Source organism: Trachurus trachurus (assembly GCF_905171665.1).
Source record: "Trachurus trachurus genome assembly, chromosome: 18".
Lineage (NCBI taxonomy): Eukaryota > Metazoa > Chordata > Actinopteri > Carangiformes > Carangidae > Trachurus > Trachurus trachurus.
In genome coordinates, this window is record NC_139909.1 from 11059953 (window position 1) to 11074963 (window position 15011).

The 15011-nt window shown below is 40.5% G+C and overlaps 1 protein-coding gene across 2 annotated transcripts in view; it reads left to right on the forward strand.

The window, feature by feature from the left end:
- Positions 1-15011, forward strand: part of map4k2 (mitogen-activated protein kinase kinase kinase kinase 2) — a 40912-nt gene that overhangs the window by 18702 nt on the left and 7199 nt on the right. The window contains exons 13-22 of one of the 2 annotated variants that reach the window (XM_083993432.1): positions 799-877; positions 7074-7132; positions 7227-7279; positions 9284-9322; positions 10191-10224; positions 11595-11754; positions 12368-12546; positions 12738-12779; positions 13682-13766; positions 14105-14184. In XM_083993432.1, the coding sequence (XP_083849558.1) occupies positions 799-877; positions 7074-7132; positions 7227-7279; positions 9284-9322; positions 10191-10224; positions 11595-11754; positions 12368-12546; positions 12738-12779; positions 13682-13766; positions 14105-14184 (810 nt within the window). The remainder of the gene's footprint in view (positions 1-798; positions 878-7073; positions 7133-7226; positions 7280-9283; positions 9323-10190; positions 10225-11594; positions 11755-12367; positions 12547-12737; positions 12780-13681; positions 13767-14104; positions 14185-15011) is intronic. The other variant, XM_083993433.1, reaches the window with a different exon arrangement.

Here is a 15011-nt window from a genome sequence, read left to right on the forward strand (position 1 = left end):
TCTAGTCAAAACAAATCTCATTATACTTGAAATAAGACTTATCACATTAAAAAGTAGCTTGGTTTTAGACACTTTTTACTTTTTTCAAGCATATTTTCACTTGAAATAAGTAGAAAAATCTGATAGTGGAGCAAGTTTTTCTTTCTTATTACAAGCACAAAAAACTTGCTTTCACTGGCAGATTTTTCTACTTATTTCAATTGAAAATTAGTTTGAAACAAATAAAAAATATCTAAAAACAAGTTAATCTTTAGGTGATGAGTCTTATTTTAAGTGGAAAGAGGTTAGTTTTGACTAAAATTGAGACATTTTGACAAGAAATAAGACAAATATTCTTGGAAAGACTTTGAGTTTTTGCAGTGTAAAAATCGAGAAAATCTGCAATATCGTAAAAATCGCAATTCAAATCGAATTGGCATCCAAAAAATCATAGAAGAAACGAATTGGGGGGGCGGTGCGTGGCGCAGTGGGTAGAGCGGCCGCCCCATGTAGAGGCTACAGTCCTCGCTGCAGGCGTCCCCGGTTCGTATCCCGTGTCGGGCAGACCTTTCCTGCATGTCATTCCCCCTCTCTCTGCCTCCCCATTTCCTGTCTATCTCTACTGTCATCACTATCAAATAAAGGCAAAAAGCCGAAAAATATACTTAAAAAAAAAAAGAAACGAATTGGGAGAAAAGCATATCGTCCCAGCCCTAAAAAAAAAAATGCTGCCTTCAGATCAACAGCCTGAAAAGTCTTTCTCAGACTGAATATTGTTGTTTTTCTTTCTGGTTTGTCTCATAAATACTGTGTTGGCAGGTCGGAGAAATCGGCCCAGACAAGATCCAGTCAGCGGGGAAACACCTGCCGGTGGAGAGGACCCTGTCTGAGGAGCAATGTGAGCACACACACACACACACACACACACACACACACACACACACACACACACACACACACACACACACACACACACACACACACACACACACACACACACACACACACACACACACACACACACACACACACACATAAATAGACTGTTTTGAAGGAAACACTTTGTCATCGGGGACGTTGAGATTCAGACTTGATTTAAGGCAAGTGCTACAGTTTGAACACGTCCTGACCTCCAGTGTTTTACTGCCTCACACACAGTTGGACTCGACCTGCCATTTCTTTTGGCACAGACAGTATATTCAGATTCAGATGGTTTTATAATCCCAAGTGGAAAACTTGAATCGATACACTACGATAAAACAAACAGAATTCACCGTAAAATAAAATATTATTACATCTGCCAATCCAGCTGTTATTGCACGCAGATTATAGAGTTATTGTCTTATTATTACTCCTGAGGGAAGTGGACTCCAAAACCTGACCGGGTGGTTTGTGCAGTCCAGTATTTTGGTGTGGTCGTTGCATGAAGGGTTATACTAAAAGAGTGGAGGTCTGTCTCCTCCTGCTGCTTTTAAAATGGCTGAACAACATGGTTTCCTCCTGTCCATACCTTAAAGACATTTGGTACATCTTTTCTGTCTTTTCTTCCTGTCCCAACTTTCTTTTTCAATCAAATCAATCAAATTTTATTTATATAGCACCTTTCAAAGCAAATAAATGCCGTTCAAAGTGCTTTACATTTTGATTGAAAAAGTATATGTAAGAAGTGAAACAAGAAGAATGACATGGAGACTAATGCACGATTAAAAACAACAATAGAATATAGCAATAGTAAAAAATAAAATAAAATAAAAACACAATAAAATATGATAAAATATTTAAAAACAGACAATAAAATGCAATAAAATAGAATAAAATGCAGGATAGAAATATAGGACAAAATATAAAAACACTCAAAAGAAAGATAACAATAAGAGAGAAGAAAGTAATAAAATACAGTGAAACTGTAAAATAGAATAAAAATAACTATGAGACTGTAACATAAAAGCCAGATTAAAGAGATGTTTTTTTTTATCCTACGTTTGAAAGTGTCAATGGACTGTATTGTATTGTGATGGATTATTTTGTGCTGTCATTTTCTTTTCTGGCCTTCCCTGACCTCCTCTCTGTCTTAGTTACATTGACTCAGCCACTGTTGCATTTATTCACCACACAAGAGGTTATAATTCACATTTCATCAGGGGCAGACTGGACGCACAGTGACTCGCTACCACAGAGCGATGAGACAGGCTAACACTAATGCTTAGCTCCTCTGTTAGCATGTTAAACTCCTCCACGAGGTTGTGTAGCCTATTGTTTCGCGTGTATATATGTTCGAGTGCACTTGCTCATCTTTTCCCTGTGACTTCACGTGTGCGTATGTAAATCTACTGTATGCTGGTCGTACTCGCCTGAGTCGCCTCATTGTCCGCCACGTCCCCCAGCATTCAGCGCTGTAATCTCCATAATATGAATAAGAACAAAAGGCTCTCAGTCAGCCTGCTGATGGCCGCCCGTTGTCCTGCGGCCCGTCGTCCATACATGTGGGCTGCGTCAGAGGATGGCACTGAGAACATGCCAATGGTGTGTGACACACAGAGCGACTTCTATTGCCCTGGGTGGAGTGACTTCATGCTGCTTATTGGCTCTTGTGGCCCAAGTGTTTCTTTTTTTTTCTTCTTTTTTATCCAATATTTTATTCATTTTTAAACAGACACAGAACAGAGAACATACATGACAGCAGGGGCAAGTAAAACACATCACATAGACTGAATGACATATAGAAAAAGAGGCAAAAATAAAAGAAAGTAAATAAATACCATACCATACCATACCATACCAACTTTATTTATAAAGCACTTTAAAAAACCCAGTGGACCAAAGTGCTGTACAAAATCACACACAAAATATACAATTGGCATAAGACACAAAATGTACATAAAACACAACAGAAAATAATAAAGAATACAATAAAGTGCATTTAAAATAACACTATACAAAACCAATAAAACAATTAAAACATAGTGCATAGGTGAATTAGTCAAACAATAAATAACTAACAGCAGAATAAAAGACATCAATTTAAAATGGCGTCAAAGGCCATGGAGAACAGGTGAGTTTTGAGGCGCTTTTTAAAAACATGCAGCGATGGAGCTTGTCTGATATCAAGAGGCAGGTCGTTCCATAACTTTGGTGCCACAACTGAAAAAGCGAAAATAGAATAAAATAAAATAAAATATACAGGTAGAAATAAAAACAAACACAAGAATAACAATACTATAATGGACCTTACATGGAAAGTTCTGAGAGAGTTTACAGTTTAGACATTATACATGGATCAGGGACTGTGCAGCCATATCAATACGGCAGAATCAACACTTGAGAGAGAGCATTAGGGAGATACAGAGGTGCAAAGGGAGTCGCCAATCTACATTACAGCGGCCTCTACGTACTAAGGCCCAATCCCATTTCTCTTTTTTACCCCTACCCCTTCCCCTAACCCTTGCCCCTCGCCCCTTGAAACAGAGCTACAATTCGTAGGGGTAGAAAGTCAACCCCTACGAATTGGGACACCCCTTCAACAATCACATACGTCATCACGTAGTCTCACTGGCTTTTACGTAAGCTGATGCGGCGAGCTTTTGCCAGAAATCAAATAGCTGTGTACCATATAACTTAATAAAATACGTAAGATAAAATGTAATGCAGGCTGATCGGTGGTGATTTCTGTACGTACAGAGCCCAGAGGCAGCGCTGCCTGCTCCTCTGACTGATACATGAAGCTTCACTTTTCATTCAAATAAACTAGTGCTACTGCCACAATTGTCAGATTTCATCAATGAGACCAACATTTAAATGCTAAAAAGAATTTAACATGCTGGTGGTAAACCTCTAAAAACCCGCGGATAAGTTAATTAACGACCGCCTTCTCTCCCGGCGGGACCGGGACAAGGACGTAATTTGGCCGGTGGAGCAGCGCTGCAGACCGGCTGCTGCCTCTGTGAGGAGCCGCTCCTCCTGGAGCTTCACTTCTCCGAAAAAACGTCGGAGCAAACTTCTAACCAGCCGTCATTTGGATAAACTAACCGCACATTTGGGACCTAAATAGTTACTTTCTCGCATGAAAAAATATTAAAACTTAATAAAGTGACGTAATAACAGCGCTACAGTGAGAAATAAAACAGCTTTTCGTTTTACAGCCACCGCTGCCGGTTGCCGCAAGATGCATTCTGGGAAACTTTTCATACCCCTCCGTTTGGAGTGTGCCTCTGAAAAATCTCCGTTTGGAGGGCTATGTAGCCCTACCACTTCCCCCTACCCCTCTGTCCTAACGGGTATTGGGACACCCCTACCCCTACACGTGAACGCGCAAAACGGAGGGGTAGGGGTAAGTGGTAGGGCCAAGGGGTGAAATGGGATTGGGCCTAAGTCTGCTACATCACCCGGTAGGCGGTTCAAGAAGGGAGCCCACAACTTATCAAAATAACTCTCGTTCCCCTTTAAAACTGAACTCAGACGCTCCATTGGCAGAACTTTAAATATCTCTCCATACCACTGGTTAACCGATGGGGGTCTGGGCTTATTTGATCCACTGAAATAAAATGCATCTCCGAGCTAAGAGAAGTAACTTGTACAGGGGTTTTTGGCCCAAGTGTTTCTAATGTGACAGTCTGAATTCACACTTGTATGTATCATCAACCAACCTGGTGTTGACCTCCACTTCCCTTTCGTGTTTTTTGTGTGTCAATCATATACACATAAACCACAAACACCTTTAGCACCTTGATTACAACCTCAACCCCATGGCTCTTTGAAGATCTCACACCGTCTCTGCTGCTGCTGCTAAGGCCACAGCTGCGACCTCTGCTGCTACAGTAGATACGACCGGGCGTTGGCCATCATCACATCAGTGTTTGTTTTGGTGCTTTTTAGTATCAGAAACTGTGAGTCATCAAAAGTTGGCATCAAACGTCACATGTGGCCAGATTTCAGACAATTCATATTCTGTTAAAGGCAAAGTTTAGTCACCTAAATAGAAACATTAAACTGGTCACATGCCTTGTTTTCCTCTGACCCAGTAGGCACACAGTTTCACAGCCTGGGTCTGCAGATGCAAAATCTCCCAGCCCATTCAATACCTATAACCAAACTTAAACTAAATGTTAACATGCTAACATTAACATTGCACAACTGCTCTTCGTGTCAAGTGCTAATTAGCAGAAAGTAGAGTTGATGTTGATGGAAATGTGATCAGTTTCATTGGAGAAATGATAACTTTGACCTGATGATAATGACACTGAATGAAACATTAGGCCATAACCAGTCATGATGGATACAGTATATAATCATCTGTGAACTATGAATGTCTAAAAAAGCGCTAATCAATCAAGCAGATGATCAGGTATTTCTCGAGTTAAGTGGAGACTGACCTGCTTTACGTTTTAGATAAAGCCACAAAACAAATCTCATTATCTACTTAAAAATAAGACTCATCACATTAAAAAGTAGCTTGTTTTTAGACACTTTTTACTTCTTTCAAGCATATTTTCCCTTGAAATAAGTAGAAAAATCTGATAGTGGATCAAGTTTTTCTTTCTTATTACAAGCACAAAAAATAGTTTTCACTGGCAGATTTTTCTACTTATTTCAAGTGAAAATTTGTTTGAAACAAATGAAAATGATCTAAAAACAAGTTCATTTTTAGGTGATGCTTCTTATTTTAAGTGAAAAGAGTTTAGTTTTGACTAGAAATTTGATATTTTGACAAGAAATAAGACAAATATTCTTGGACAGATTTTGAGTTTTTGCTGTGCAGGGGATCATTTAGGTCATTAAGGTGCATCCTCAGGGTACATGGATAAGTATTATGTTTCATGGTGAAATGGTGACCAGTTCAGTTGGTGACACTTCTATAATTTCTGATATAGTTTCTGTTTAAATACAACAAAAGCACAAAAACAGCACTGAAATAAAAAGACAAGCCCTATAATGCAAGAACAGCTTTGAGCTTTTGAGTCAGGATTCACTGTGTTGCAAAACGTTTCAAGTCTGCAAGTTGATCCTCATCTTGAAGTGAAACCACCCACCGGTCAAATATCAAGATACAGCTAAACTTTGAAATTATGATAAAATTTCAAGTATGATAAATAAACAAACTGAGCCAACAGGAAAAAGAGAAGCGATGTCAGCAGCTTCCGCCCGCTGCTTCACTAGTTTCCTCATCCTTTTCTTCAAAGTCAAACTGGCAACCAGACCAGTAGCTCTCTGTGGTTACACGACGACGACGCGTTTCCTTGTGTCGTTCACATCAACAGAGAATCTAAAAAAAGACACTTGTTTGCATCGATGAACTGAAAATACAGACTATGCCTCTTGACTTTGTATTTATATACCCCATTTCAGATGTTACTGAAGAAACATTTGAGATAGAAAGAAGAAATATTTATCATACCACAAGGTTATACACACCTGGAGGCAATCAGCAGGGACATTAGGGAAGATATCGGCATGTTAGCATGTTGACATTAGCATTTAGCTTCAATTATCAGCCTTATCATGGACTCACAGATCACTAAATTGGCTGTCTAGAACAGAGTAGACTTATATTTTGTCTTATTTGTGTATATATTGTACTTTTATTATAAAAATAACATTGCAAACATTTTAAAGGGTCAGGAAAGAAGGCAGAGCATGCTAGCTCTGCTACCTATTGTAAACATGGAAGTAAATGGGCCAAATTTGGGCTAATAACCAAAGTAAATGTTGGGCCATAAGTGTGAACTGACTCAGTAGAATCAATTTTAGCAACATCTATCTAAAGTGTACTAACATTAGCTAAAATTACCCACTATTTAGCTATAGTAGGCTATGTGTTTTGCTGTTGTGGGGTCACGACTGCAGAAGCCAGTGTAGCCTACGACCGTATAGTGCCAACTCTTTATTGATCGTGTGATAGGTGATGTGTGGCTAAAGAGTTCATCATGTGTCTAGTTCCATCTGTGGCTGATTGATGCACTTGAATGTTGAGAGTCAATTGGTTGTCGATCGGTCCTGTTTAAACATTTGGGAGTAGCCTACAGAGGCCAGAGTCCTTTATTATCTTACTCTAATCAAACCCACACTATCGTTTCACTCTCATCTGGTTTTCTTTGCAGTCGACCAGGTGAAGTTCGGACCCCCGCGGAGAAAAGTCACTGAGCCTTATCCTGAGTTGGTAATAAACTTTTATTTTTATTTGCAAGATATTTTTGTAATGGCAAACACCAACATATGAATCTGACCAAAAGGTTGTGTGTTGGTTCTTTCAGCAGAGCCCGTATGACGACGACTGGAGTCTGTCTGAAAATGAAGACAACTCACCGTAAGACGTGTACCTTATGTTATTGTGACTTTCTTACTGTTCAGATGACGATAAGGTCCAGCTGTTCTGGATTCCTGAAGTTGCAACTATGGAAAAACAAAATCTATTGAGATAAATTCACATATTTTAGAACTGGACACTTACTATGATGATGTGCCCATTCATTCATTTCCTGAACAATAAAACCAATTAGTCATTATGTAATTACATGACATCTCCCTGGAAAAAATGCATTTTTGCCTTTTGTAATGATGATTGAGCAAAATGTCTTTTTGGGAGAGTGGGCGTCAATGAGCTGTTACCACATCCTAAATGTCAGAAAGCTGTGGGGAACTGGAGATACCACAGGGCACAACGGGACAGTCAGAGAGCTGGGGGATTAAATATGGAGGCAGCAAAGACCCTCCTCTATAAGACGAATTTGTTGAGATGGTTTTTATGTAATAGGGTTAGTTTGGTAGTGTGTGTAACTGTAGTACCTTTTGGTAATATATTAACCAATTACAACTTGGGTCTTATTATGGTTTGTTTTGGCCGTTGTTTCTATCGGCCATGATGACATTATAATCACCATGTTGGGATTGGGAACATGGTGTCGCTGTGGCAACGAGGTCAAACTGAGACTGAGACTGAACCTGAACCTGAACGGGAGTCGGTTCTTGCAGCATTTGAACATTTTGGAGAGTTCAATGACTCAACAACAGTAGGAGATAGTTTACAAAGAGAGGGAGAAAGAAAGAGAGAGAGAGAGAGAGAGAGAGAGAGAGAGAGATGGGGAATAACATGCAACAACAAAAATCCCGGTCTGGTCTGGACTCGAGTCAGGTCCCGATGTGGTCTCTCTCTGGCGCTCCGGAGCCAGAACCCCGAGGTCACGTCCTCACTATTCTGGGAGATGTGGAGGCTTCTGATGCCTCTTAAAGGGATAGTTCACCCAAAATTGAAATTTCAATTGAACTCATTATCTACTCACACCTCATGTCGACTAAGGGCTGGGAGAAGTTTCAGAGTTATCCGACCGTGGCTTCTCTGAGTTACAGGGGGTCTCGGCGTAGCAGTGCATGTCCATATAACAGTTGCAAATCGATGCCACTTTTCTTCGTAACAAAAAGACACACCAAAAAAACATCCAAATACCTCCATGCTGCTCGTATGTAATGTCCGTCTTGTATTGAACCCCCGAAATGTCCCGGAAAAAATTAAATAAGTCTAAATTTCAAGCTTATTTTGTAGCGGAAGCTCCTCTTTCTGGTTCGTCCAATTCTGACGAACTGGGAAGAGGACGGACCCTCGTTCGTCCAAATTGGACAAACCGGGAAGAGGAGCTTCCGCTACAAACAAGCTTGAAATATAGACTTATTTAGTTTTTTTCGGGACAATTTCTCATTTCGGGGCTTCAATACAAGAGGGACATTACATACGAACAGCATGGAGGTATTTAGATGTTTTTTGGTGTGTCTTTTTGTTACGAAGACAAGTGAGCACCATTCACAACCATTATATGGACAAATACTGCTGTGCGGACCCCCCTGTAACTCAGAGAAGGCACGGAGGACTATGAAACTTCTCACAGCTATTAGTGGACATGAGGGTGAGTAGATAATGAGTGAAATTTCAATTTTGGGTGATTTAACTATCCCTTTAACTGGGTCGAAGGACGAAGGATAGTCAACTTTGATTTAAAATGCTATATGCTAGTTATAAAATCCCCTCGTCAGTCACACAGTCCTTTCTCAGCAGTGACCGTGGTGAGTATAATGTTTTTATTACCGATAGCAGTGATGGCCAAAAAAAACATGAGAATGAGAAGAGCTGGGTTGTAAATGAAACCAGAATTGTCCTGTTACTGTAATTTGGGAACAGTGTGAATCGGTCCAAGTGCCGGTGTTATATATCCATCTTCAGAGAACCGTTATAGGACTCGACCTCTGGTTCCTTCCCTCCCATTGTGTTGTGGGCCATTCAGGCCCGTAGTCAGATAAACACCAGGTCTTCCTGTTGCAGGAGCCTGTTGGAATGTGTGGAGCAAGCTCTGCAGCTGAGGTAGGCCCCGCCCACCACATCCAGCCTTTCCTAACAGCAGTGTGCCCCCCCCTTCCCACCCCGCCACCCCAACCCTCCGCCATCCCACCTCAATTCACCTCAAAATAAACTGTAACACTTTACAATAAGGGTCCCTTAATTAACGTTAGTTAGTTAGTACATTATTAAGCATTAATATATAAACTAATGTGTTAATTAATGCTGAGTAATGCATACATAATGATAACTAATTACATTATCCAACTTTTATTATCACTTAATAATTTATTAACTAACTTTGAGTAGTAAACATTAATTAACTGCTTAGTACTAGGCTACATGTGTTTCCTAATCCTAAGTAATACATAATAATGATTGTTAATATGTTTGTAAACAGTTAATTAATGCTTAATAATGTACTAACTAACATTAATCAAGGGACCCTTATTGTAAAGTGTTACCAAATAAACTGCTTGTGTTGATTTTTTTTTTTACTGCGTCAGTAGCTAATGGCAACATCCATTGACAAAAATCAGTGGGTTTGTGTTCATTCTCCGCTAATCCCCCATGTCCATGAAGTTGGACCTGGCTTGGATTTAGCACACACACATAAACACACACATAAACACACACACAACCCTTTTTTTATTGGCTTTTTTGGGCTTTTTGTGTCTGCTTTTTATTTTTGTGGTTGTGTCTCCTCCCCCCCGATTGAGTTTTGTGTTTGTACTGCTGTTACGCTGCCTCAGCATCTCCAGCATCTGCTTTTGTTGTTGTCCATCTTGTTGTCATGGTGATTTTTTTTTATTTTTTATGATTTGGATCTCAGTAGATGAACTGATATCTCAAAGTTTAAAATCCTGTTGTTGGTGCTGCTGCTGTCTTTCAGGAGTTTAACCATTAAGAGGGCGCCATCTACTGACGTAAGTGAGAACTACACCAACTATTCATTGACTACTCACTGTATCTGTGTGTTCTGTCATATCTGTCCAAGTTTGAGTCTGTAGACCTGCAATCAGACAATATTTAAAGGGACAACAAGGAGTTTTGGAAAGCGGAAGCGGTTTTCACTCTACATTTCCCATGAGCCTCCATGCGCACGGTGAAATTCTTGGACCGGCGCAAGACGGATGAAAGCGAAAACATTTGCCAAGAATGTTTTCATTGATCAAGAATGAAAGTCGGGTCTTGCTGGCTGCAAGTAAAAAGGCCATCACAAAATGTTGGCTCCAGAAAAATGCCCCCACTACAGATTATTTTGTTAATATTGTAAAACAACTACATGTTCTAGAGCAAATGACATACTCTGTCTCCAAAAAGATCTAGGTGAAAAACGGTGGCAAAAATGGCAAGCCTACCTGGTCAATGAGTGAGACTGTATGCACAACGTACTGGATATGATACTTTGTCTTTTGGATTTATTGATCACCCCCGGACCTTGAATATGGGTAATTGTTCAATGTTTTGTATTTGTCTTTTGTTTTGTACTAAAAGATGAAAATTATCTATAAATAAAGAGTTAAAAAAATGAAAGTCGGAGGTTTGAAGACGATCAGATACCGTCGTAGTTCTGACCATAAACAGCGATTCGGCTGCGTTATTCCCATGACCCACTGTGCAGCGTCCATGAAACCAAAAGTAGGAAATGCTGGGCAAGCCGACCGCTAAATAATAATAACAAAATAACTATAAAGACAAAACGATATACAGTATTTATCGAAAATGGACCAATTAACAAGTGGTAACGTAGATTCATCCACATTAATGTGAGACTCTTTTATAACCAAATTCAAACTCCTCGTTGTCCCTTTAACAGAACAGGGGACCAGTCTTGGACATTTTCAAGACCAAGACCAAGGTCAAGGTCAAGGTCAAGAACGGTAGAGAACGCTGACCTGGAAGAAAATAAAATTCAACAAAAGCTTCATCCCATCTGCCATAGCTGAACTAAATAAGACAATGAAAAGAACATAACCAGGGGGAATGTACATGTAAATGTGGGGTGCGGGGCCTTATGTCTTATGTTTTATGTTCTTATGTCTCTGTAATTGTGGTGTATGAAATGTGGGAATGTATGTAAATGAATGTAAGTTGCACTTCTCGAGGCCGCTTTGTACAAAATGGTGAAAACAATTTTCCTTGAAAAGGACAAATGAACTCATCTAATCTAATCTAATCTAATCTTGGAATTGACAACATTTTTACTTGGTCTTGGTCTTGACTTGGTCTTGGTCTGCTCTGGTCTTGGTCTTGACCACAACACTAGTGTGACGTGTCTGCTGGTGTTTTTCAGGGAGGGAAGAAGAGCGGTCTGTTCAGTCTGTCGACGGCCTCGCTGCCGGCCTTCAGCTCTCTGACTCCCGCCACCGAAGACAAAGACCTGAGCCCGCGGCCGAGCTGCACGCTGGGCCCCGACGCCGCCGCCGCCACCACCGACGCCTCCTCCACCGCAGGTATGTTACATCTCCTCCAGCTTCACCTCCTCCGACCTCTCTGAACCCCGTTGAGGTTAGTGATGTCACGATTATAAAATTTCTTGATACGAATATTGTCAGAGAAATAATCTCGGTATTAATTATTATACATTAATTAATTTCACAACACTATGAATGTGTAAAATCAAATCAAAATAGTCAAAAATATAATTACATTACTAATTATTTACACAGAATAATTTAGTTAATATTCAAGTCATTAATTGAAATCTATTAATAGTTTTTTTTATTGTATTTATTTATTTATTTTTAAGTATATTTTGGGGCTTTTTGCCTTTATTTGATAGAACATAGTATAGATAGACAGGAAAGGGGGAGGCAGAGAGAGGGGAATGACATGCAGGAAAGGTCTGCCCGACGCGGGACTCGAACCGGGGCCGCCTGCGGTGAGGACTGTAGCCTCTACATGGGGCGGCCACTTTTTTAGGAATTTTAGGTATTTAGGAATCATGACGATTAATTAATTTTGGCGTTTAATACCGCGGTTAATTGCGAAAACAAGTTATCGTGACATCCCTAGTTGAGGTCCAACCAACCATTACTACTGCCTGTTCCTCTCCTCTTGCATCAGTCCTGTCCCGGTGCTCGGCAACACAGGACATCCGACAGCGCTGCAGCGATCCCGGTGTACCGGGCGACGATGACGCCGGGACAGCAGAGAAAAATAAAGTTCCCGCTGCTTCGTCCCCGAAGAGAGAGACGCCGCTGTCTCCTGAGTGGAGCACACTACGGAGGAAGACCGAGGACGATGTGAGTTCAACCAAACATCTGTGTCTTCACATCAGCAGTGTGGTTCTCTAACATAATAACTTCCTAATGATCGGGGGTTTGAACCCTTTAGATGAATCATGCAGCCAAACGAGACAGTCTGTGATGCGTCTGACGAACAGTTTTTATCCCCCTTTGTTTTGTTGTGTGTGTAACCCCCCTGAACCTTCTAGAGGGCTGATTGTCATGGACTCCCTCCCACCCCTCAAGTCCATGTAAGTGTGACTCTAACAGCATGTTACCTACCGACGAGCCTCTTCCTTACTGCACGATGCAAACTGCACTAGGTCTCAGTCCTGTTCGTGTCTTTGTGTCTGTGCCGTTTCATCATATGCAGATATTTCTAACTTGTCTCTCGCAAACAGGGGTGCAGATCCGATGTCAGGATTGGGGGGGATACAAAAGTGATTTTTTTTTTTTGCCTGTATGCAACTCATGCCACCATAAATTACAACTTCGTAGAGGCTTGCCATATCGTTCAAAAGGTATTGCACAGGGAATCATTTATTGTGCTTACCATTCTTGTTTATTCGTTCTAAACGGCCAACAGTGCGTATCACTGCTTACCTAACTGTTAGTAAATCATAATTTTAAGGGTCTCGGGCATGTAATGTCTACTCGCGTTCTTATTTTTTAGGGTTAGGGTTTCCCCAGTTCTTCTCACCATCTTCCTTTTCTCCCATTGTATGGGACTACTTTATGCATGATTAATTGATGGATGGTTGGCTGAATATCAAGATTTGAAGCCCTAACCAATTGTGTAAACTAACTGATCATGTTTTTACAATGCCAGTTATCCTGTCCGAAAATACATTTGTTCAATTTTAAATAATTTAGGGTATTTTTATTGGGGGGGACAATTCATGTTTTTCAGAAATTGGGGGGGGACATGTTTCCCCCGTCCCCCCTGGGATCTGCACCCATGCTCGCAAACGTTATACTTATCTTTCCAAAAAAACTTCACTCTTGTATCTTTGGAGGCCTCAGGTTCCAGTTTCTGCTTGCTGCTATTTGGGGTCATGAATGTGCAAAGAGGCCTTGTTGTGCAGCTTTAAATGCAACGCATGAAGGTATTATTGGTATTATTTTAAAAAACCAGACATGTTTTACTCTGTAGATGGGAGCCTGCTTCTCCAAAGTCTTCAATGGCTGTCCTCTTAAAATCAACTGTGCCGTCACCTGGATTTTCCCCAAGTCAAGAGGTGAGACGCCAAGTTCTGCTAAAGTCCTCAAACTCTTATGGATAAAATTCTTCTTGAAGTGAACTGTAATGAAAACAAAAGTCTCTGTGCTCTTATTTGCCCTTATTTTCTTAAAAAGACAATATTCTGCTAAGTTGTTAACCTGGCAGACTGTTGCAACAACTGGCAGGCCGTTGTTGCAATATCTGCTCATATCCAAAAACCTGTTGATATCCAAGTCGTTCATATTGTTTGAAATTGGTCAAATGCCAATTCATTCAAACATTTGTCCTATGATGGCAGAGTATCAGTGTTGAAAGTTTGCTTATTATCCCTTTAACAACTTCTTTCCTACGTAGATCAGTACCTTATTCTTGGTGCGGAGGAGGGCATCTACACACTGAACCTGAATGAACTTCATGAAGATACACTAGAGAAGGTAAGAGAAGGACATTGGGTGGTACACTTCCCATCCTGCCTGGTAGCCTACCCAGTACCGGTTCACCCAATACGCACACTACGCACGTTGCGTAGGGCCCCGCAAACTGATAGAGGCCCCGCGGGAAAAAAAACAAAAAACCCTGACGACGTGACCGTCCGTCGCGCAGGTGTGCCAGATTCCCAGCGCATACAGCCTGATCCAGCCTACTTGATAGTAGTTGATGCAGGTCAAACTAGTCCGTGTTTGACCTGCATCAACAGAGCGATGGGCCCTGGGTGAACCCCGGTCTCCGTGTGCGTCTTGCTGTCTTCTATAATTTTATTTGTAGTGTAGTTACAACTGCACTCATACAAAATGGAAAGTAATGGATAAATATTGACTAAGATTGAATTTTGTTTGCCTGGATAGCTAAATTGTAGATGCAGATTAGTGAATAAATAAAACTTGTGAACTATTATGACAATGGTAATAATATATAATAAATAATAATTTAATTAATTACCTACATTTTTTTAAACCTACATTTGAAGTAAATGAAAGTAGAGTGCAGCCAATTTTATGGAGCTGAATTAATAGTAGCCTTATCTATATTTTACTTTTATTTAATGGTGAGTTATTACAAACATTAACATGTTTACATGCCCAACATTTAAGACTGTATGATTGTTTGTTCACACATAATTTGATTTGTTCTGAATTTATTCTTAGTTAGACCAACAGTGCAATAGCCTATGTTTAAAGGGGGGATGCGCGGAAGCACTGGGTGTCAGGTGCGACTGTTGAAAATGTTTGGAGCTCAGTTAGGAGGGCCCCTTAGCAAAATT